The sequence below is a fragment of the Anguilla anguilla genome, chromosome 14, assembly GCF_013347855.1.
Source record: "Anguilla anguilla isolate fAngAng1 chromosome 14, fAngAng1.pri, whole genome shotgun sequence".
Classification (NCBI taxonomy): Eukaryota; Metazoa; Chordata; class Actinopteri; order Anguilliformes; family Anguillidae; genus Anguilla; species Anguilla anguilla.
Window position 1 is genome coordinate 36,993,431 of NC_049214.1, and position 22,937 is coordinate 37,016,367.

General features: G+C 45.4%; 1 protein-coding gene and 1 long non-coding RNA gene across 2 annotated transcripts in view; one reads left to right on the forward strand and one right to left on the reverse strand.

Annotated features, from left to right (window-relative positions):
- Window positions 1-233: 233 nt before the first annotated feature.
- Window positions 234-1,461, reverse strand: LOC118212435. Its single transcript, XR_004762220.1, has 3 exons — window positions 1,386-1,461; window positions 752-839; window positions 234-534 (listed from the first exon to the last, which is right to left on the reverse strand). It is a non-coding gene; the product is annotated as an uncharacterized LOC118212435 (long non-coding RNA).
- A 10,297-nt stretch (window positions 1,462-11,758) lies between these two features.
- Window positions 11,759-22,937, forward strand: part of si:dkey-112m2.1 (transmembrane protein 132D) — a 147,142-nt gene continuing 135,963 nt past the window's right edge. The window contains exon 1 of the mRNA XM_035390203.1: window positions 11,759-11,863. Coding sequence (XP_035246094.1) covers window positions 11,815-11,863 — 49 coding nt within the window. The 5' untranslated portion in view covers window positions 11,759-11,814. The remainder of the gene's footprint in view (window positions 11,864-22,937) is intronic.

Below are 22,937 nucleotides of genomic sequence, written 5' to 3' on the forward strand. Positions count from 1 at the left end.
CAGTCACATCACGCATCGTCTCAGCGCCTACCTGTCTGTGAGTTCATTCCGCTTAGTTTGCTTGGAGTGGAACCACTCTGGATAAAAGCGTACCTGAGAGTGTATATAAATCATCCATTTTTACATTTTTTATTTCATATTACTAGTTATTCTAATGGCAAAACATAATAGATACAACCAACACTAAACCACGGGCCCCGTACCCCAAAGGCCAGTGTGCAAGCCTACGAGCATGCACATGGTGGTATGAGGAACTCTGAGAGAAAGACATCATCAGCAAAGGCAAACTGTGGTTGGACGAGTACACTCCTGAGTGGACCCTGTTGTCTGTACAGTGCCTGGAGGCTCAGTGCTAGACAGGTGAGTCTAGTGCACTTAAACCCTACGACGACCAGGTCAATGTTAATGACTCTGTGCAAATGACTTGCAAGCTGCCTTTCTAGAGGAAGGGCGTAGTGTCTTCCAGGATGGAATGGCCCCTATTTACAGAGCATACACGGTCACTCAGCAATTAGATGAGCACAACTCTGCTGTCTGTATGAATAAAAGAGGGGGGGGGGGGGGTAGGAATATTCACACTCTGAAAAGCACCTTCACACAAACGTCTTCAATGTCAAAAGCACCTTCACACAAAAGCCTCTAATGTCAAAGGCACATTCATACAAAAGCCTCCAATGTCAAAAGCACCTTCACACAAATGTCTTCAATGTCAAAGGCACATTCACACAAATGTCTTCAGTATCAAAAGCACCTTCAAACAAGTCTTCACCTGCCTGCATCACAGGGACATTTAAATGATGAATTTGTCCATATGGGAGGAAGAATTAGACCTGTGTTTTCTGATGGATCCACCTCATCCCCGGGGGGGGGGAAGGGAAACAGAAATTAAAACGGGTAGCGTTTGGGCCAGGACAGAGCAGATTTATAACACTGGGCCGTGCTCTGCACTGGTGAATTCTGTGGTCCGAATGGGTGGGTTTGCCACAGAAAGTGCTCGCACACTTATTCTGATGCTGTGCTAATGACCTGTAGACAATTTTCCATTTGCGACAGGAAAATATTTTAGCTGATGGGCACTGATATAGGGAAAGCGTGATTACATCCAGTCTCCTGAGGATGTCCTATGATTGGCCAATTATGACAGAATTACAAAAAAAAAAAAACTTAATAATAATAATTTCATTTAGACAAATAAAGCAACCAGTGAGTAACCAGTGACCTGGAGTCAATTAAGATCTATACTTTGCTTGGAGAAAAAAAATTAAATGCAAAGCTTTTTTCTTAAGCACAGTTTGGAGAGTTCAGTGGTCTGTGTTAGTGATAGAAGGATGACTACTCTTGCATTTATCTGTAAGTTAAAGACAAATGATGATTGATTGTCCTACCGAGACAGCGACGTGCACTTCTCTCTGTGTGGAGCTCTAGTACTCTGATTGTGCTCTGTTAATGGTGGTGGATTTGACTGTCTAGCCCAGTGGTGTCAAACTCGTTGCCATGGAGGGCCGTGTGTATGTAGGTTTTCATTCCAACCAATTAATGCTGCCTTAATTGAGTCCAATTACTCATTCAGCCATATGCGTTTAACAGCATTGAAGCACAGAATATAAGAAAATTTTTATTTAGACAATGCGGGTCACCATAGACGTCGGGTCACCATTGTGCACAAACCTGCATCCCTAATTCAGCAAATAATTTAACTAATTATATAATCAAGATCTGAGGCTGGAATGAAAACCTGCATACACACGGCCCTCCATGGCAACGAGTTCGACACCACTGGTCTAGCCAATAATGAGCAGGTAGAGAGAAAAGGCAAACTACTGAATCAGACCTCCGAGGCTCAAATTTGCCATTAGATGCTGGGTTTATCTCCCCTGGCTATTTCCAGACTACCTACAGAATGACACAGATTTGCTTTCTCCGTTTGTTAAAAAAACGACAGGAAACTGCTGCAGACACAGACATACAAATTACATGCAGAGCCAGGTGTCAGATTATTTAGTCTGTTCAGGTTTGTATGCAGATATCAGGTTAATGAGCCTGTTCAGGTTTGTGTGCAGATATCAGGCTCATTAGCCTGTTCAGGTTTGTGTGCAGGTAACAGGTTAATTAGCCTGTTCAGGTTTGTGTGCAGGTAACAGGTTAATTAGCCTGTTCAGGTTTGTGTGCAGGTATCAGGTTAATTAATCTGTTCAGGTTTGTGTGCAGGTAACAGGTTAATTAGCCTGTTCAGGTTTGTGTGCAGGTAACTGGTTAATTAGTCTGTTCAGGTTTGTGTGCAGGTAACTGGTTAATTAATCTGTTCAGGTTTGAGTGCAGATAACAGGTTAATTAATCTGTTCAGGTTTGTGTGCAGGTATCAGGTTAATTAATCTGTTCAGGTTTGTGTGCAGGTAACAGGTTAATTAATCTGTTCAGGTTTGAGTGCAGATAACAGGTTCATTAATCTGTTCAGGTTTGTGTGCAGGTATCAGGTTAATTATCCTGTACCATAGAGAGGTTTTGTGTCCAGGTATCAACCCCCTGTTTTTGTTGTTTTTGTGTGGGGAGGGCCATCAAAAATGACAAATTAGACCAATCATGGATTTTGCAATAGTATTTGGTATTGTGTCTGTTTATACACAAGTTTTTTTTTACAGCATGACAGCAAATGATTTTTCAGTTTTTGGCTTTGAAGAAGCTTAAGCGGGACGTTTGGGATCATTGTCTTGCTGTAGGATCAAATGCCATTTTTTTAGGTTTTTTTAAGTTTCTTTACCTTGAGAAGTTGCAAGACTACAGTTTAGTGATTTCCCGGAGTCTGAAAAAACCGTGAGTTTGGTTTTATCTGCATTCAAGATGAGCTTCAATTGACAAAGCTGAGACTGCACTATATCAAAAGCAGCTTACAGGTGCTGCAGAGCCTTTTTAGAGTAAGAGCACTGAAAAAAGAACACGGTGTAATCAGCATTGAAGTGAAATTCGCATTAGGCACATTCAGCCCCTGACAATTAATATAAATTGTAAATAAAAGTTGACCTAGGACTGAAACCTGAGGGACACCTTTACCAGCTATACGTGAATTAAACATGAGGCCATCCAACTGTATACACTCTCACAGAGGCCTCTCTGTAAGGTAGTTGTCAAACAGACTTATCATATGATCAGTGAACCCAATGTTCAAAATGTCTTGGGCCACAGTATCAAAGGCCATTGAGAAAAAGATACAATGCAGCTTGTTGTCCTGAGTTTCACTTATGCCACTTACCTCTTACATGGCTGCAGTAACAGTGTTATGATTTTTTTCTAAACTGATTTTTAAATAAAATTTTATTGGTGTATAAGTAATCCATAATCTGGTCTCTAAGTGTTTCCAGAACTTTTGCTAAAACAGACAGTTTTGAAATTGGTTTGTAGTTATTTAACAATGAAGGATCTCCCCCTTTTAACAGAGGGAGAACATACAGTGTTGTGAAAAAGTATTTGTCCCCTGATTTGCTTCCTGATTTTGTCTATCATTGCATATTTGTCACACTGAATGGCTTCAGGTCTTTAGGCCAAATGTACTATCAGGCAAAGGGAACTAAACACAACAAATTTTTTAAATTATTACTTCATTTAACAAGAATTTTAGCCCACTCTTCTTTCAGAACTGATTTAATTCAGACAAATTGGTAGGTTTTTTGGCATGAACTGCTAGTTTCAGGTCTTGCCACAGCATCTCTATTGTGTTCAAGTCAGGACTTTGACTAGGAAACTCCAAAACCTAAATTTTTTTTCAGCCATTCAGATTTTGTGCTTTGGATTATTGTCTTGCTGCATAACCCAATTATGCTTCAGCTCATGGACAGATAACGGGACATTCTCCTTCAGACTTTTCTGTTACAGAGCAGAATTAATGGTTCCTTCAATAATGGCAAGTCGTTCAGGTCCCAAGGCAGCAAAGAATGCACACACCACCACACTATCACCACCATGTTTGACTGTTGGTATGTTGTTCTTACTTTGAAATGTTGTATTTGCTATACGTCAGACATAATGGGACCCATGTTTTCCACAAAGTTTCACTATTGACTTGTCTCTCCATAGAACATTATCCCAAAAGGCTTGCAGGTGCTTTTTTGCAATTGTGACACGAAAATTGATCTTACTCTTGGTTGTGACAGTGGTTGTGACACAAAACAGTGGTTTTCTTTGTTACGCTCCCATGAATCTTATTTTTGCCCAGTCCCTTTCTTATCGTGGAGTCATGAACACTGACCTTAGCTGAGGATAAAGAGGCCAGAAGTTCTTTGGATGTTCTTCTGCAATCGTTTGTGACTTTCTGGATGAGGTTCATTGCACCTTAGAGAAATTTCTGGCAGGCCAATCACACCTGGGGAGGTTCACCACTGTTCTAAGTGCTCTCCATTTGGAGAAAATGGCTCTTCCTGTGGTTCAGTGGAGTCCCAGAGCCTTTCAACAATGTTTTTTCTCATCTATTCTAGAATTTCTGTTGATCATGGCATAATGTGCCTGTAGAAACTTTGTGGTGATTACTTTACTCTGATATTAAGGTTAAATATGCAAGGTTTAGTTTAACAGGGCTGGCTGCAATCAAGCCTGGCTGTGTTCAATCAGTTGTATCAAATTATCAATCAACATTAAAATAGGTTGATTGAGTAACTAAGGGGGCAATTACTTTTTCACGTGGGTGATCTGGGTGCTTGATAACTTTTTACATGAAATAAATGAAATAATAATTTAAAAAATGTGTTTTGTGTTTACTCAGTTTGCCTAGTATTACCTTTTGTCTAAAGATCTGAAACCATTAAAAGTGACAAACATGGAATAATAGAGGAAATCAGGAAATACTTTTCCACAGCCCTGTAGGCAGCCTTCCAGCATTTAGGAATTTCACCTGAAATCAAAGTGAGATGAAAAAAAACAAGTCAGGGGTCCAGCTATGAAATCTGCTGCTAATTTTAAAAAAACCTGGTTCCAGGTGTTCTAGACCAGCTGGTTTATAAGGAACAGCTGCTTTAAGGCTTTATGAACCTCAGCTACAGAAACAGGGGTGAAGTATGTTTGTCTATGAACCTCAGCTACAGAAACAGGGGTGAAGTATGTTTGTCTATGAACCTCAGCTACAGAAACAGGGGTGAAGTATGTTTGTCTATGAACCTCAGCTACAGAAACAGAGATAAAGGATGTTTGTCTATGAATCTCAGCTACAGAAACAGGGGTAAAGGATGTTTGTCTATGAATCTCAGCTACAGAAACAGAGATAAAGCATGTTTGTCTATGAATCTCAGCTACAGAAACAGGGGTAAAGGATGCTTGTCTATGAATCTCAGCTACAGAAACAGGGGTGAAGTATGTTTGTCTATGAACCTCAGCTACAGAAACAGGGGTGAAGTATGTTTGTCTATGAACCTCAGCTACAGAAACAGGGGTGAAGTATGTTTGTCTATGAATCCCAGCTACAGAAACAGAGATAAAGGATGTTTGTCTAATACAAGCAGCATTGTCAACAGAGAAGATTTAAAATGCTCAGTAAAACAGTTCAACATTTCTGACTGACAGACACAGAGACAGAGTCCTTGACTACACGGGAGGGTGGATCATTGGAATTATCACATGCAGACATAGATTTAATTGCTTTCCAGAAACTACAATCATTATTCACGTTTTCAGTAGTCACAGATAGACAACAGATAGAGAGAAGTTAATGTGTTTCTGAGCTACCTGAAGATAAACCGATCAGCCAATCAGCCCCAGTCTCAGACTCCCTTGCCTTTGCCCAGGCCACATTACGTTCATGGACGTAGTGACCCCTAGTTCAGAACCTGGTAGTGAACTAGAGGTTATCCTTCAGTTCTATACTTACGAATAGGAGCACGTTTTTAAAAATAAAAATAAAAAAACCTTCCAGCCAATTTCAGCATCATCATTAAGTGCAATTCTGTTCCAGCCGAAGTAAAATAATAAAAAATAAAAAAACGCAGAAAGCTCTGTTCTACAAACAACTTCATATTCCGTCAGCACAAAACGAGGTCTACACTTAAGGTCTTAACATCTCTGATAGCTGTGAAAACACAGTGATCGCTTACATCGCTGGGAAAAACAACAGCAGAGTATTTGAAAGGAACGTTTCTTAAGATCAACAAGAGAAGAGGAAAATCTGTCTCTGTCCCAAACATTATGGAACTTCATAAAAACATACTACAGTGTTAGGGGCGACATAGCTCAGGAGGTAAGACCAATTGTCTGGCAGTCGGTGGGTTGCCGGTTCAAACCCCGCCCTGGGCATGTCGAAGTGTCCTTGAGCAAGACACCTTACCCCTAACTGCTCTGGCGAATGAGAGGCATCAATTGTAAAGCGCTTTGGATAAAAAGCGCTATATAAATGCAGTCCATTTACCATTTTTATTGTACAGTACAATTTGCATTACAAGAAATTTACTAGAACCTCCCCACATTTTGAAAAATTCCAGAGTTCAGGAAGTCATTTAAAGAATTTTCACATTATGCTTTCTTAAGGCGACTGTGCCTGAAGTTCAGCGGGCGTTGTGTGTTGTGCGCTGATGGCTTACCGTTAAGTGCTCAAGGGTTTAGAGTAATCCAGCACACATTCATGAATACAGACAGGTTGATTGACTCTCTTTCATGGCTATCCATGGTTTATATTGCACTAACCTAAATGGATTTGTTCGCGGAATTGCTTTGATGGTAATTATATACCTCTTCAGGAAGGTTTATGTGCTGAATAGCTTATTCACTTAATAATTATTGCACTCAGGGTAATTATGCGGCGATGCGTTGTCGTGTCTGGGATTACAAGATCTGAGGAACCGCGGTGCTGTCTGACCTCTTCTCCTTTCCATCCGCTCAGACCTGACGAGAAGCATGAAGACATTAACGAAGGATGTGTTGAGTGATGTTCCGGAGAAGTCACACAGGTCAATCTGTCACTCTCCCATCAGAAGGAAAAGGTTCTTGTCCAGAACTGCTAAATGTTAATTACCTGACAAGACCAGTGCACCATAAACGGAGACTGAAATAGCATACAGAAGAGAAAAGAAAGCCCTCAGGACAGGAACAGAACAATGTGGGCAGGAAGTTAAAAGACCCAATCAGGCCCTTATAAGAGGCCTAACCAAACAAACTAAAACTAGGACATGCAACTTCACAGGTGTAAAAGAGCCAGACAGACCTAGGTTGGTCTAATTCATACATACATTCATATTTTTATTTGTGAATGGGACATTCTTGCCTTTTTGCGTTTATTTTGACATAGTGAATGTTCACCGTTTATTTCAGTTGCTTATTTCATTTTATTTTGCCATCTAGTTTAGTACTTTGGGCTGTAATCTGCCGAACCACTCTGTCTATTGGCTTTGACAGAATCCCCATTACCTGTCTATTGCCATTTAGCTGATCTTTAACTACTGACAGTGGACTAGCCCCCAGAGGATGGGCTCCTCTCCATGTCTGAGTTCCTCCACAGATTTTTTCCCACCGGGGAGTTTTTTCTCGCCAGTGTTTGAGAATTTTTCTGTTCTCCTCACTAGCGAGTTTTTTTAACCTCCATCGCTGAATATTTTTTTTTGGGGGGGGGGGGGGGGGGTTAAGGCTCACTCGGTCCTAATTTTTCTCCATTTCCCGCTTCCTCTGCGGAGAGTCTCTGCGATAAAAGCTCTACACAGATAAAGCCGAATGGAATGTGCATCGCTCGGACCGGGGCTGTTACCGGCCCATCCGTCCTTGTCAGAGAGAGGCAATTAGCGGACCCTTCCTGGCGGGGCCCGGTCGGGCCCGGGAGCCCTAAAAACGATGTGGCGACCAGCCAGGAGAGCCGAAATTTAACCTGAACCAGGGTCTCACCAGCGTCCAGCCTATGCGAGGTCCCGTCGGGGCCCAGGCTGTGTGGGGTCCCGTCGAGGCCCAGGCTGTGTGGGGTCCCCTCGGGGCCCAGCCTGTATGGGGTCCCCTCGGGGCTCAGCCTGTGCGGGGTCCCCTCGGGGCTCAGCCTGTGTGGGGTCCCGTCGGGGCCCAGCCTGTGCAGAGGGGGGAGGGGGGGGGGGCTACATTACCCACTCTGCACAGCCACACACAGTAATCAATTCAGTCAATTAGCATGCAGGCAACAACACAGAGGGGAGATATCACACTGACTCACTGTAATGACTCATTGTAATATTAGGTCGCCTAATTAAAGTTTTACAGTCGACTAAAAAAGTTGGTGTTAACATAAAGTAATGTAAACCTCTTTGTTCAGCATTTTTTAATCAAAACTGCCCCTACAGAAGTTTTTCTGTGACAGGCTCAAAAAAGGTGAAGTAGCCGTAAAATGAATTGTAGTGGACCCCGAAGAAAACGTATTATTCTTAATCAAAAATGCTGAATACATGTCTGCGTTTCTAATTAAAGGGCCTAAAAAGAACAGTCACGACATAAAGCAACACATTTTAATATGCTGTGGGGAAAGCAATCAATCCTTCCAGAAAAACAGATCTATAGCAAACGATACTTTCGTTTAGCGATGTCAAATCCAGATGAGCATTCAATTAGCTGCAAAATTAGACCTAATTAATTGAGAGCTCGGCTGCAACAAAAACAATTAGACGCAGGGGTACGGTAGGATTGGACTGCACGTGGTTGGAATATGGGAATATTTGTGTGTGAGACAGAGGGGAAGTGTGTAACTTAGAGACAGACTAGACTGTTTGCTTATTGACTATTATGGAAAAGCACAGTATATATACATATATATATATATATATATATATATATATATATATATATATATATATATATTTATCATTCTCAGAGTTCTGTTTCTGATATACATCTCCAGAACTGTGGAAAAGCTAGTCTGGTCAGAAATTAAGCTGTATGAGGTTCATAAATGGGTCGCATCATTACTCAGAATTGCCTTTGGGCAGACATGATTAATTTGTAGACCGTAGAAAGCATTGCATTTTAGGCCTCTTTATTAAACAGCGTGGTGTGCTCACAGTTTCCATTAAATGCATAATATCGATCTCTTTTCACAGGTTGCCAGACTGTAATAATACTCGTAATTGCTAAGACTGCAGCTCTGGCATTTGTCGTGTGTTTCATTTAGGCATCTCTGGTGTGGCCAAATCAAACTGTGTATCATTTCTGATTTGAGGGAATTTGCAGACATGTACTTCTATTTGTGTAATTTCGCCCGACCCAAGTTCGTTTCCTCAAAAATCCTTTCTGTCATATGCATAACTTCCCACAAGGGGGCAATGTTGGTGTTCTTCGGAACTATAAGTCTCGGCAAATGGAATGGAGAACGCAACAGGTTAATTATAGGTGGCTACTTGACAATTTCATTGACACCCTGTCCTCATTTGGCTGTATACCAGACAGCTCTCTTTAGGCTGATCTGTGTAATTGCTTCCGAACATTCACGACTGAAATAGAATGCAATACATGCGTGGTGACGGGCAAAACACTTGGTCTGTATTACCTTGCACAGGTGTCAGTAAAATGCATTGCATTTAAATTAATCAACTAATTCAAAAGCATTTAAATTGATTTGAACGGGAGTTCCCAAAACCAAAAACCAGGTTATTCTCGCCATTGTGGGTAGCCTTTATTTACGGTGTTTATCGATTTCGTTGAAATGTCACTGTTTGACTTCGCAGATGGATCGTCTGCATAGGCGGAAATTCTGAGATTACTGCCTATGAGCCACAACATACTTTATTTGCGGTGTAGAAAACACAAAATCATTGCTTTTCCTTCAAAATGTTAATAATTGGAATGAAGACGCTGCGAGTATAAGGAATGAGAGTGCCTCCTTCTTTTCGTCGGTTGCATTGGCTTTCCTCAATCGGAAATAAACACTTCACCAATCTGTGACACAACGGGAAAACCGTAAAACGACGGAGACTGTGATTAAATTTATGTCGAATTGATACCTCACGATAACGATTATGCTCATGATCATGATTGATTACTGCTATTTAAATCTGTTTGGAGTTAGATCTTAACTCTAACAGCCTTGGCCAACCAACCCCCCCCCCCCCCCCCCCAAACGTGCTACCTTTGTCGGACTGTAGAATATCTGCCCAGCAAATAGCTTAAGTTTTCTTTCCAAGTCCATAAAATATCAAGACATCATATCAACTAATCAATAAATATGTATACAACAATCTATCAGATGTTCCAACAAGGTTTTCTTCCGTAGCATTTATTCAAAATAAAAAAATCTATACAAATAAAAAAACTACAGCTATTGCCATTTCCCAACGAGAGTTGTAGCCTACGTTAACGGCTATTGATTTCGGTTTTACATTTAAAGCGAATATGTAGATGTAGCAGTCACTGTAGTCTCTGTCCCCGGTAGCCTACGGAGGAAATATCGATTAGAGCAATTTTCTCAGCAGTTCTCACGCAGGGTCCAATATGTTCAATACCGCCTCGTCATGAAGGGCATGTTTGCACAAATTGGCGGGCGTGCCTTCTCTGGTGTGCTATAGCCTACCAGCGGTGCTTCGGGTCTGTGATACTGCGCGTCTAGCGATGCAGCAGCAGTATACGCATGAATGCGGACCGCCTCGCACGCCCCCAGTTCAGAATTTGCCAATCCAGGTTGTCAGCCGCAGTCCTCTCCCGTATGTTCTTCTCCTCCGCGAAATCTGTTCGCATGAATCACTCTCTCTGTCCCCGTCGTCACTCAGCGAAGAAGACTTGGCGGAAGACGTAAACTTATTTTCTCCTCGCGCTGCATGGGTACGCAGAAGGGAAAAGCTTTGTTTTAAACAGCCGCGGTGTGGAGTTCAGTAAATTGGCCACTTGATCGACTAATGTAGTCGAGGACACTCAGTAAATTGACAACTGAGGCAACAGCGCAAACAAATATTCAAACAAAACTGCAACATCTTGGATTAAATGTCAAGACAAAAAAGACAACTGCTCGCCTTCTTCGCAGTTATGCTTCTGATTTACTTACACGGTGACCTACTCGCTTTAAGCAATGTGCGCATATTCATGAAAGAAAACACATTTTGACTGGTTTTTGCAGGGACGTGATCTTGACAACTCCAAGCGGACGCAGTGCCTGTTTAAATCTTCGGCTTGTTACTTAGCCTGAAGCATAAGGAGTAATAGCTCTGAATTGCTTGGATATTTCCAGAGACCAAAATCTTGAAACAAACTGTAAATTAGCTTTAAGATTATGAAAACACAGGTCCCCCACAGTGGTGGAGTTCAAAAGGCAACTTCATTTCCCCGAAGGAATATTCTACCTGTCTAAGTTAAATTGACTTGTGGATTGACCAGCATTACCGAAGACCGACAGTTCATACGAAAGAAACGCACGCGGGTTACGGAGAGACTTTCCGCGGTTTGTCCATTAGCCTGACCGGACTAAATATACCGGACTAAGAGATATTATCCATAGTCACTCGGGCTGCCTGTGCCGCTCACTGGGGGTTCTGTACAAAAGCACGTTCGCATATTCAATAGTCCATGCTATTACTGGCAATTCGCCTGCCGTGGACACCTTCTTACGATATATGGCATGCACTGAAAACATCATAAATCTTTACGCTTCTCCCATCGACGGCTTAACGACATCTCCGCGTGAAGTTCTACTGGAAAATAATCCGAGTCGGTTTGGTCCGTAGGATTATAAAGTGTTTTTCCCTCCTGGGCTGGAATGGGTACTTCGGCACGTTCTTTGATTTCCTTTCTCAGACATTAGAAGGAGGCACGAGCCAGGTGGGCGAAGCCGTCCGGATTTCTCCTTCACATTTACGTTTCTGCCCTCAAACATTGTTGGAAGTTTTTGAGTCAACAACAACAACAAAAAAAATGTTACCCCTCTGCACGCTGGAGTTCATCATTACGTTGCTTTTCAGAGGTAAGAAGACAATGAATGTTATAATAATAATAATAATAATAATGATGATAATAATAATAATAACAGCGCACAAAAATAGACACGGCGCCGCGCGTAATTCTTTCCTGATATTTCTTAATCAACGGGGCTTCTTCAGAGAACACCTAGCATGTTTCTAGACTCGGAATTCCAGATAATTAAATGTCCCTGAATTTAATAAAATGTAAATCAGAGATTTTTATGTCTGAGGACATGATTAAATTATGGGTAATTGGATTTAGTCATGCAGCGAACGTTTGTATAATTCACTCTGTTGCTGGTGAGATGATAGGTCATTCACTTGTGATGGAAACAGTGAATCTCCAGCCTTGTCCCTTGACTGGTTGACTGTGAATTTATTTCCCCCACGGAATGTCCTGACTCAGTAACTCATAAATGAACTCCCACTCCTGACACAAATTTTGAAGACGGGAGGGAGTGCAGGACGCATGCATCAGTGCTTCACAAATGCCAGATGTCGTTTGCTGAGTCGGTCCTTTGGGTTATTAGTGATGTTCCGGTTTTGATAATGGAGTTCCCCCGTAGAATAAAGATGTCTGTTCATCACAGGATTAAGTGTCAAGTGTACAGGCGGGTGTCACTCTGCTCTCTCAGACAGCAATTACTGCCGTTATTATTTTCATAATGAAACTGCAACATGTCCTTTTCCTAGACCTTTTTTAACCAAAACCCCAAGGGTGAAATGAAGCACCCCCAGTCACCCCCCCCCCCCCCCCCCCCCCCCCCCATCGTTCTCTCTCTCTCTCTCTCTCTCTCTCTCACACACACACACACACACTTGTGAGAATGGACAGGGAATGGGAATAACAGTGGGAATAAGGAAACTTGGGAAGCTGGAATTTCATGTGCAAATATCAGTCGGAACAAACTGGGAATAGGAACAGGGTTGTCGACAGAACACCCATGTTCTACTCAAACTCACCCCTCCCTAATGGCATGACTCAGTCTGGGCATGTATTTCCTCCTGTCATTGATACGGGCAGAATGAGCTCACTAAATTCTAAATCAAACCCTGATTGTTCAGTGCAGACAAATACTGGAGATGATTCAGTATCAGTGCCAAATGGAATTGTCCATTCACCCAACGTAACAGACTCATGACCTCATCAGAGACTGTCAGGCACTGCTTTCCATGTCACCTGTTAATGCTTCCATGCCAGCAACTCAGCTGTGGATATCCTGGCATTGGTCCCGCCAATTAATGAATATGCATCACAAGGCAGCCACTCAGCTGTGGCTGCCCTGGCATTGGCCTCACCCTTTAATAAATATGCATAACAAGACTGCAACTCATGTTTTCAGCTTTAACAGTGATAGGCAGAGATTTTGAGCCAAACTGCATGCAATTTTAGAGCCACGTGGGTCTGTGAGTTACCATGGCTTTGTGTCTGAGTTACCATGGCAATATGTCTGTAAATTACCATGCCTTTTTGTCTGTGAATTACCATGGCTTTGTGTCTGTGAGTTACCATGGTTTTGTGTCTGTGAGTTACCATGGTTTGTGTCTGAGTTACCATGCTTTTTTTCTGTGAGTTACCATGGTTTTGTGTCTGAGTTACCGTGGTTTTTTTCTGTGAGTTATCATGGCATTGTGTCTGTGAGTTACCATGGCTTTGTGTCTGTGAGTTACCATGGTTTTGTGTCTGTGAGTTACCATGGCTTTGGGTCTGTGAGTTACCATGGCATTGTGTCTGTGAGTTACCATGGCTTTGTGTCTGTGAGTTACCAGGGCTTTGTGTCTGTGAGTTACCATGGCGTTGTGTCTGTGAGTTACCATGGCGTTGTGTCTGTGAGTTACCATGGCTTTGTGTCTGTGAGTTACCATGGCTTTGTCTGTGAGTTACCATGGCATTGTGTCTGTGAGTTACCAGGACTTTGTGTCTGTAAGTGAAGGGTTTCTCCTCTTTTTTAGACAGCCAGAGGAACAATAACTTCACTGTATGGAGTGAGACTCGCAGTGTTGCACAAAGCAGTGGGTGATATCCGACAGTATCCAGCTGACTGCCGGACACTCAACAGACTGCTGCTACTGCCAGGATAAATTCATATTTTAGTATTCAGGACTCACATCGAATAACTACGACCACAGTCTCAATGGGCCCTCCACTTTAATATCTACAAGGACTAGAAGAACACTCCCTAACAGCAGGATTGAGTAAAAAAAATTGTTCAAGGTTATCCTTTCATTTATGAAGAGTAGACAAATATAATTATCATTAATTATCTGTGGCCAAACACTGGGCATTGTGTTTTTCATTGTGTTGTGTGCCTTTTTTCCACCAAACTAGTGACTTGGAACACACAATCTCTCACACAGGCTTCGTGTAAAACGGAGGAAGACTGGAACTTTATCACCCTCCTCTGGGGGGACCAGACGCGGTCCTGCTCGCTGTCCGACCTCTGGCTGTCCGACCGCTGGCTGTCCGACCGCTCACTGACCTGCCTTAGCTTCGCGTGCACAGGTCTCACATGACCCAGCGCGGTTGGGAATCTTTCAGACTCACGGTGTCTCACCTGCTTCTCGTGTGCAGAAAACCTCAGAGCACCCTTAGAAACTGTTTATTTTTACTTTGGTACCAACTAATCCTGCCCACATCACGTTGATAAATAAATAAGTGAGATTCACATACCTGCTTTGGAGGTACTTAAAGCAGCCAAAGCCGATAGTTTGTTAGCCTGGTAAACAGTGTTGAGGATGTATGTTTGTTTACTTGCTTTGAGCGGACTAGCTGCGGCTACCTGTGTGTGAGCGTGTCGCCTAATCATAGGTCCAGTGCTGGTTAACTACCGATTCCTGGTGACTGAGCTCTTTTACGCGGAATAAACACGCTTACACGACACGCCTGGCCTCTGGGTGAACGCTGTGTCCGCATTGCGCTCCGACTGATTCCCTCCGCCCTCCATCGGCCCCGGTAACATTTACCGTGGAAACGCCTCCGTCTCTCCGGGGGTGCAGGTGTCCCGCGGTGACGAAGGCGATGGTTTATGCACGGAGGTTATTTTCCCTTGGTGGGAAAGTGGCTGTGGAAATGTTACGTGAAAGGAGCTGCTAGCCGCCTTGCTGTGTGTGCTTGGCTGCGTGTGCTGGGTTACGTGTGCTGGGTTATGTGTGCTGGACTGCGTGTGCTGGGTTACGCATGCTGGGTTATGTGTGCTGGAGTGCATGTGCTGGGCTGCGTGTGCTGGGTTACGCATGCTGGGTTATGTGTGCTGGACTGCATGTGCTGGGCTGTGTGTGCTGGGTTACGCATGCTGGGTTATGTGTGCTGGACTGCATGTGCTGGGCTGCGTGTGCTGGGTTACGCATGCTGGGTTATGTGTGCTGGACTGCATGTGCTGGACTGCGTGTGCTGGGTTACATGTGCTGGACTGCATGTGCTGGGCTGTGTGTGCTGGGTTACGTGTGCTGGGCTGAACCCAGTGAAAATGTCTGGTTGGACGTGCTGAGAATCGTCAGTCGGCTTGGTTAAGGAAATTTATTTAGCGTCCTCTTCTTGGGATTTGCAATCAACAGCCTCAATGGCTTCATGTTTCAAACGACGCAACGTCTGAATTCAATTGACATACGTCCTTAACTCTGACTTACATGTAAATATGCAAGGTGATTTTCTTCACAAAAACAAGTTGGTTTAGTTTAGCAACTACCAACATTAACTCATCAAACTGTGAAAGAAAGGCTTTGTTTACTTGTCAGTCAAAGTTAAGGACAAAGGTTGATTGAATCCAGGATTTAATTGGCTCTTTGCTGTCGAGCAGTGATTTCAATGCATTCGGTTTTTCCAGTTGGTTTTTTTTTTTTTTTAGCAGAACAGCCTTAGATGCCCTTGAAACGACAGTCTTGAAAATCCTGCTGTGACTGTAACGTGTGATTCAAGGCCTTCCTTTCGCATGGGAGCTCGGGCTGGAGTGACGCTTTAAATCAGATGCTTTCAGACTGGATCTCCCCTGGAGAGGCTAATTGAGTTATTCTGGAATTGGGGTGTGAGGGGCATGGGAATGTTCTGTTAGTTATTTTTAGTGAAAAAAAATCAGGTGTACTGTAGACTAATGTTTATGGGTCTTTAATGTACTACATGTCTTAAGTGTACACACACACACACACACACACATATATATATATATCCATCCATCCATCCATTATCTATATGCACTTATCCTGGACAGGGTAACAGGGGGTGCTGGAGCCTATCCCAGCATGCATTGGGCGAGAGGCAGAAATACACCCTGGACAGGCTGCCAATCTATCGCAGGGCACACACACCATTCTCACACACACACACACTCATACCTATGGGCAATTTAGAGTCTCCAATGAGCCTACCTGCATGTCTTTAGACTGTGGGAGGAAACCGGAGTACCCGGAGGAAACCCACACGTACATGGGGAGAACACGAAAACGAGATTCAAACCCGGGACCTTGTTGCTGTAAGGCAGCGGTGCTTCCCACTGCACTACCGTGCCGCCTCTATGTATATATATATATATATGTTCCCTCTGTGAACACAGTCGCGTAATGTTTGGAAAGAGCAAAGAGGCGGAGGGAGCAGAGGTTGCAGGAAAGATCCACACGCATTTGCATAAAGTGCCGCTTTTAGACGTGACGTGTCCCCGCGGAGAACGGAAGCCGGCGAGAATTGTGCGTTTCTTTCTCTCCCTGGGAAGAGGGCGACACGGGCTGCTGTTCCCCGCTGAGCGTTTTCCACAGGGAGAGGAGACACGGGGAACGTCACAACAAGGGGAGCCGGGAAGAAACACGCTAAATCCCACTGTCAAACAACCAGTGTCCCTGTCAACCCAACCTGAGACCCAATCTCAGTAAAAAGGGGGGAGGAGGGGGGATGGGGGGGAGCACTGCATGTGCTTTGAATGGGGAATTTCAAGCAGGGAGTGGGATGGTATCTCTTCTTTACTCTGTTTCACCTGCTCCTGTTCCCAGAATGTTCCATGAAATTTAACGCTTCTAGGGCTTCTACATATATTTATTATTGTACCCACTTTTTAAGGTGCAAAAAATATGTAGCTATGTAGCGATTTATTCGTTTAAATCAGCATTTTAAAAAGCTGGTCACCAGCAGTGCAGGGTAGGCACCATGGTTGAGAGTTCCAGTTCGGGCTGGGTCATTACCCTACCATGACCAGTGAACACAGTGATGCTTGTGCCTTCAGGGGTCTGTTTCAGTTGGCCTGATTTTCTTGGGTAATTGTTACATTAGGTTCTCACAATGCACTAGTTGTGCTGGTGATACGCCTTTCCTCAGTACTTGCTCTGTTGTTACACATTTTGTCCTGCTGAGTGTAAGACAGGCAGACAGACACATGGAGGAGTACAGGCTCTCCTGCTGCACAGACACATGGAGGAGTACAGGCTCTCCTGCTGCACAGACAGACACATGGAGGAGTACAGGCTCTCCTGCTGCACAGACAGACACATGGAGAAGTACAGGCCCTCCTGCTGCACAGACAGACACATGGAGGAGTACAGGCTCTCCTGCTGCACAGACACATGGAGGAGTACAGGCTCTCCTGCTGCACAGACAGACAGATGGAGGAGTACAGGCTCTCCTGCTGCACAGACAGACACATGGAGGAGTCCAGGCTCTTCTGCTGCACAGACACATGGAGGAGTACAGGCTCTCCTGCTGCACAGACACATGGAGGAGTACAGGCTCTCCTGCTGCACAGACACATGGAGGAGTACAGGCTCTCCTGCTGCACAGACACATGGAGGAGTACAGGCTCTTCTGCTGCACAGACACATGGAGGAGTACAGGCTCTCCTGCTGCACAGACAGACACATGGAGGAGTACAGGCTCTCCTGCTGCACAGACAGACAGATGGAGGAGTCCAGGCTCTCCTGCTGCACAGACAGACAGATGGAGGAGTACAGGCTCTCCTGCTGCACAGACAGACACGTGGAGGAGTACAGGCTCTCCTGCTGCACAGACAGACACATGGAGGAGTCCAGGCTCTCCTGCTGCACAGACAGACAGATGGAGGAGTACAGGCTCTCCTGCTGCACAGACAGACAGATGGAGGAGTATAGGCTCTCCTACTGCACAGACAGACAGATGGAGGAGTACAGGCTCTCCTGCTGCACAGACAGACACATGGAGGAGTACAGGCCCTCCTGCTGCACAGACAGACACATGGAGGAGTACAGGCTCTCCTGCTGCACAGACAGACAGATGGAGGAGTCCAGGCTCTCCTGCTGCACAGACAGACAGATGGAGGAGTACAGGCTCTTCTGCTGCACAGACAGACAGATGGAGGAGTACAGGCTCTCCTGCTGCACAGACAGACACATGGAGGAGTCCAGGCTCTCCTGCTGCACAGACACATGGAGGAGTCCAGGCTCTCCTGCTGCACAGACAGATGGAGGAGTACAGGCTCTCCTGCTGCACAGACACATGGAGGAGTCCAGGCTCTCCTGCTGCACAGACAGATGGAGGAGTACAGGCTCTCCTGCTGCACAGACAGATGGAGGAGTACAGGCTCTCCTGCTGCACAGACAGACACATGGAGGAGTACAGGCTCTCCTGCTGCACAGACAGATGGAGGAGTACAGGCTCTCCTGCTGCACAGACAGACACATGGAGGAGTCCAGGCTCTCCTGCTGCACAGACAGACACATGGAGGAGTACAGGCTCTCCTGCTGCACAGACAGACACATGGAGGAGTACAGGCTCTCCTGCTGCACAGACACATGGAGGAGTCCAGGCTCTCCTGCTGCACAGACACATGGAGGAGTCCAGGCTCTCCTGCTGCACAGACACATGGAGGAGTACAGGCTCTCCTGCTGCACAGACAGACACATGGAGGAGTCCAGGCTCTCCTGCTGCACAGACACATGGAGGAGTCCAGGCTCTCCTGCTGCACAGACAGACACATGGAGGAGTACAGGCTCTCCTGCTGCACAGACAGACACATGGAGGAGTACAGGCTCTCCTGCTGCACAGACAGACACATGGAGGAGTACAGGCTCTCCTGCTGCACAGACAGACACATGGAGGAGTCCAGGCTCTCCTGCTGCACAGACAGACACACGAAGGAGTCCAGGCTCTCCTGCTGCACAGACAGACACATGGAGGAGTCCAGGCTCTCCTGCTGCACAGGCAGACACATGGAGGAGTCCAGGCTCTCCTGCTGCACAGACAGACACATGGAGGAGTACAGGCTCTCCTGCTGCACAGACAGACAGATGGAGGAGTCCAGGCTCTCCTGCTGCACAGACAGACACATGGAGGAGTACAGGCTCTCCTGCTGCACAGACAGACAGATGGAGGAGTACAGGCTCTCCTGCTCCACAGACAGACACATGGAGGAGTACAGGCTCTTCTGCTGCACAGACAGACACATGGAGGAGTCCAGGCTCTCCTGCTGCACAGACAGACACATGGAGGAGTACAGGCTCTCCTGCTCCACAGACAGACACATGGAGGAGTCCAGGCTCTCCTGCTGCACAGACAGACAGATGGAGGAGTCCAGGCTCTCCTGCTGCACAGACAGACAGATGGAGGAGTCCAGGCTCTCCTGCTGCACAGACAGACACATGGAGGAGTACAGGCTCTCTTGCTGCACAGACAGACACATGGAGGAGTACAGGCTCTCCTGCTGCACAGACAGACACATGGAGGAGTACAGGCTCTCCTGCTGCACAGACACATGGAGGAGTACAGGCTCTCCTGCTGCACAGACAGACACATGGAGGAGTACAGGCTCTCCTGCTGCACAGACAGACAGATGGAGGAGTACAGGCTCTCCTGCTGCACAGACAGACACATGGAGGAGTCCCGGCTCTCCTGCTGCAGGTTTAAACGACTCCAGAGGCTCAGCTGGTGGTTCCAACCAGGAGAGAAAGACGGGGCAAATTGTCAAAACAAAATTTGAAAAATGCAAACTAGATCAGGGCATAAAAACTGCTGATCCAGATGGCGGTGTTTGGAAGGGAAGGCAGGTTCAATTAACCGTGTTAACAACTGTGATGAAAAAAAAAAACACATTAACAGAGGGGAAGGAGCCGGCCTCCTCCCGGCTGGATGGAAACCCGTTAAGCGTGTAATTCTGGAGTCTAACGAGGCGTGGGCGGCGCGGCGGCTGGATCGCGCGCGGGTGGCGAACGCCGTCCCCGCGCCGCCGCCGAACGCCGTTTCGAGCTCTCCGTCGCTCTCTTCCCCTTGAGCGAGCGCGAAGCGCGGCGGCGGTCCTGTGCGTTCAGACTCAGCCGTGAGGTCTGAGCAGGGAGAGGACGGGCGCATCGCAACGGAAGGTTCTGGTTGGCGGTTACGGCGGCCGTGGCGGTCGTAACTGAACTTTTGCCGCGGTCCTCTTCGTCCCTCCTCCCTGTGCATATTTTCTTCTTCGCCACTCTTCCTCTGCGCAAACGATATCGGCCAACTTTTGATGAGGTGAAGAAATGTCTTGCGCTTGCAGAATCGTTTTCTGTTGTTTGACTACAAGACAAGCCAGGAAACATAAAATTTTATCTTACATATGCTATGATTTCTTGTTTGCAGTGATGAAAATACCATCTACCCTATATGGGGGGTGGTGAAAGAAAATGCTTGGTTCGAGATTTGATTCGATTTGGTTTGATTTCTGAGCTGGAGTGCATATTTGTGTGCGTGTATGTTTAGCTCAGTTGATCAAAGAAAATGTGTGTCGGAGAGTCAAACTAATTCTGACAGGTCTATCTGTAATCTGTATCCAGCAAATAGCATTCTGGGAAAAGCCTGTGCAAGATGGCGGTGTTTACAGTGAATAAATCTTCACATTCCAGAAGCTCAGAACGGAAGGTTGTAATAATGAATTTATGCTGGGTTAGAAAAAAAAGTTCTAATACTTCATTTATGGAATAGTGTGCACTGGCCTTGTGTGTGTGATTCTAAGGGTGGCTTGGATTTTACCATTGCTCGTGGACTGTAGAGCTAATGCAAAATATTACTGCAGCATTCTCTCTGTGTTGATGGAACCAGGAGAGTTTTTACTGTATTTGGTCTCTGGACAGGAAATGGTACATTCTCTTATTTCTCTTCCATAAACAGTTTCCAGAGAACTTTCCCCACTGTGACTGACCCTGTTGGTATACTGGTAGTACTACTAAGAGGCATGCTTGAGTTCCCAACCCTTTTGACGTGGTATGTGTGTTTATGTATATGTGTGTGTGTGTGTGTGTTGACACGTGTGTGCGTTTGTGTCTGTGTACAAGCGTGAGCATGTCTGCATATGTGTGTGTGTGTGTGTGTGTGTTCACACGTGTGTGAGTTTGTGTCTGTGTACAAGCGTGAGCATGTCTGCATATGTGTGTGTGTGTGTTGACACGTGTGTGCATTTGTGTCTGTGTACAAGCGTGAGCATGTCTGCGCGTGTGTGTGTGTGCTGTGCTGTGTCTGGCTGCTTGTGTGTTTACGCGTACGTATTAGACACGCAAACTGGATTAAATTAGCGGTAACCACGTCCGTGTTTCCGAGCCTCTAGGGCAGTTATTTATTCTCCATGTTCCCACAGCGTGGCGAACAAATTTGTCAAGCATCCAAATTCGTGTGCCGGAGAGGGACAGAACAGCCGTGCCGCCCTCTCCCTGCCGTCTGAGTGCATTTATGGGCAAGTGTCTGCTCCTCACCTGGTTCTCGTAGGAGGGATGGATTTCTGTCAAAAATGTCTTCTGTAATTTGCCATTTCCAGCTGAGCCAATGCTGTCTGGACCTGTAGGCGGATCTCTGCGACAGCACCTGCTTGCAACTGACTCCGTCACCTGCAGGCTGCCGTGAGCAATAGGGATGACGATAGAGTTTGGTGTGTTGTCGGGAAGAATTATTACCCTCCCCCCCCACCCTGGGGGAAAGCGCTAGCTACGTAGCAGATGCTGTCCAGATCACCAGCAGCACCGGCTCAAACGCTGGTTGCGGTGAGTCACAGAGGGCTCGGGCCTAATTTGGATTAGCATTGGTGAGGTTCAGAGGACCTAACCCTCTCCTCCTCTGAACGCGTGTCGAGCAGCACTGTGATCTGTGATGAGGTCAGGGAGAATGCATGCTGGGATACTTTCACTTATTTATTTATTCTTTATTTGATCAGGCCCAGATACGTTTAAACATAGATTACTGTGTGTTACGTGCTCCCCCTGTTCTGCTCTTATTCCCCTTCGTCTGGCTCTCCCTCGCTCATCTCTCAGGTGCCTATAATTAGGGGCTGATTGCACCTGTAGTGCCCCTCCCTTCAAAAGGGCTCAGTGGGGAGTGGGGAGAGAGACTCCTGGCTGGCAGCATTCCCTTGTGTTTGGTCCCTCTTCCCCTTTAGTGTTTTTGTCTAAGTTTCCTATTTTCCCTTTTTCTTTTGGGGAGGGAGGTCTGGTAGTCTAGTTAATCGTGGCTTTATTGTTGTAGTTTAGTTTTTTCTGTTTTGTTAGTTTAGGGAGAAGTCTTGAGTCCGACGGCCCACTGCGTGGTTGGCCCAGGCTTCTCCTTCCTTTTTGTTCTTTTTGGCCAGACCTCCCTGCTCTTATTGCTTCATCATTTGTGAGTATTTTTCTGTTTTGTTAAATAAATTAATTTGCTTGTTTATTCTTACTCGGTGTGGCATCCTGTTAATATGTTTCTGCCGTATGGTAGAGCCAATGGTTTTTGAGGCCGTAACACTGTGAAACAAAAATTCCATGCAATGTATCACAGCATGTATAGCATTCATTTACAATTCCCCAAAGTTGCGCCCCCTAATGGTGAGACCTGGAAAAAGATCTGACGATGTCACTAAGCAATGGTGGAGCCATTTCACATTTAAAAATAAGTTTGACATTAGCAAACTTAACAAATACTGAGCTATAGGTGGCCTTACATTCTTTAAGTATGTGTAGTAAGTATGTATGCATGTTTGTGTGCGTGTCTGTGTGTGTGCGCGCGTGTGTGTGTCTGTCTATGTGTGCATGTGTGTCTCTGTGTGCTTGTGTGTATGTGTCTGTGTGTGTGTGTGTGTGACTGTGTGCTTGTGTGTCTGTCTGTGTGTGTGCATGTGCATCTCTGTGTGCTTGTGTGTATGTGTG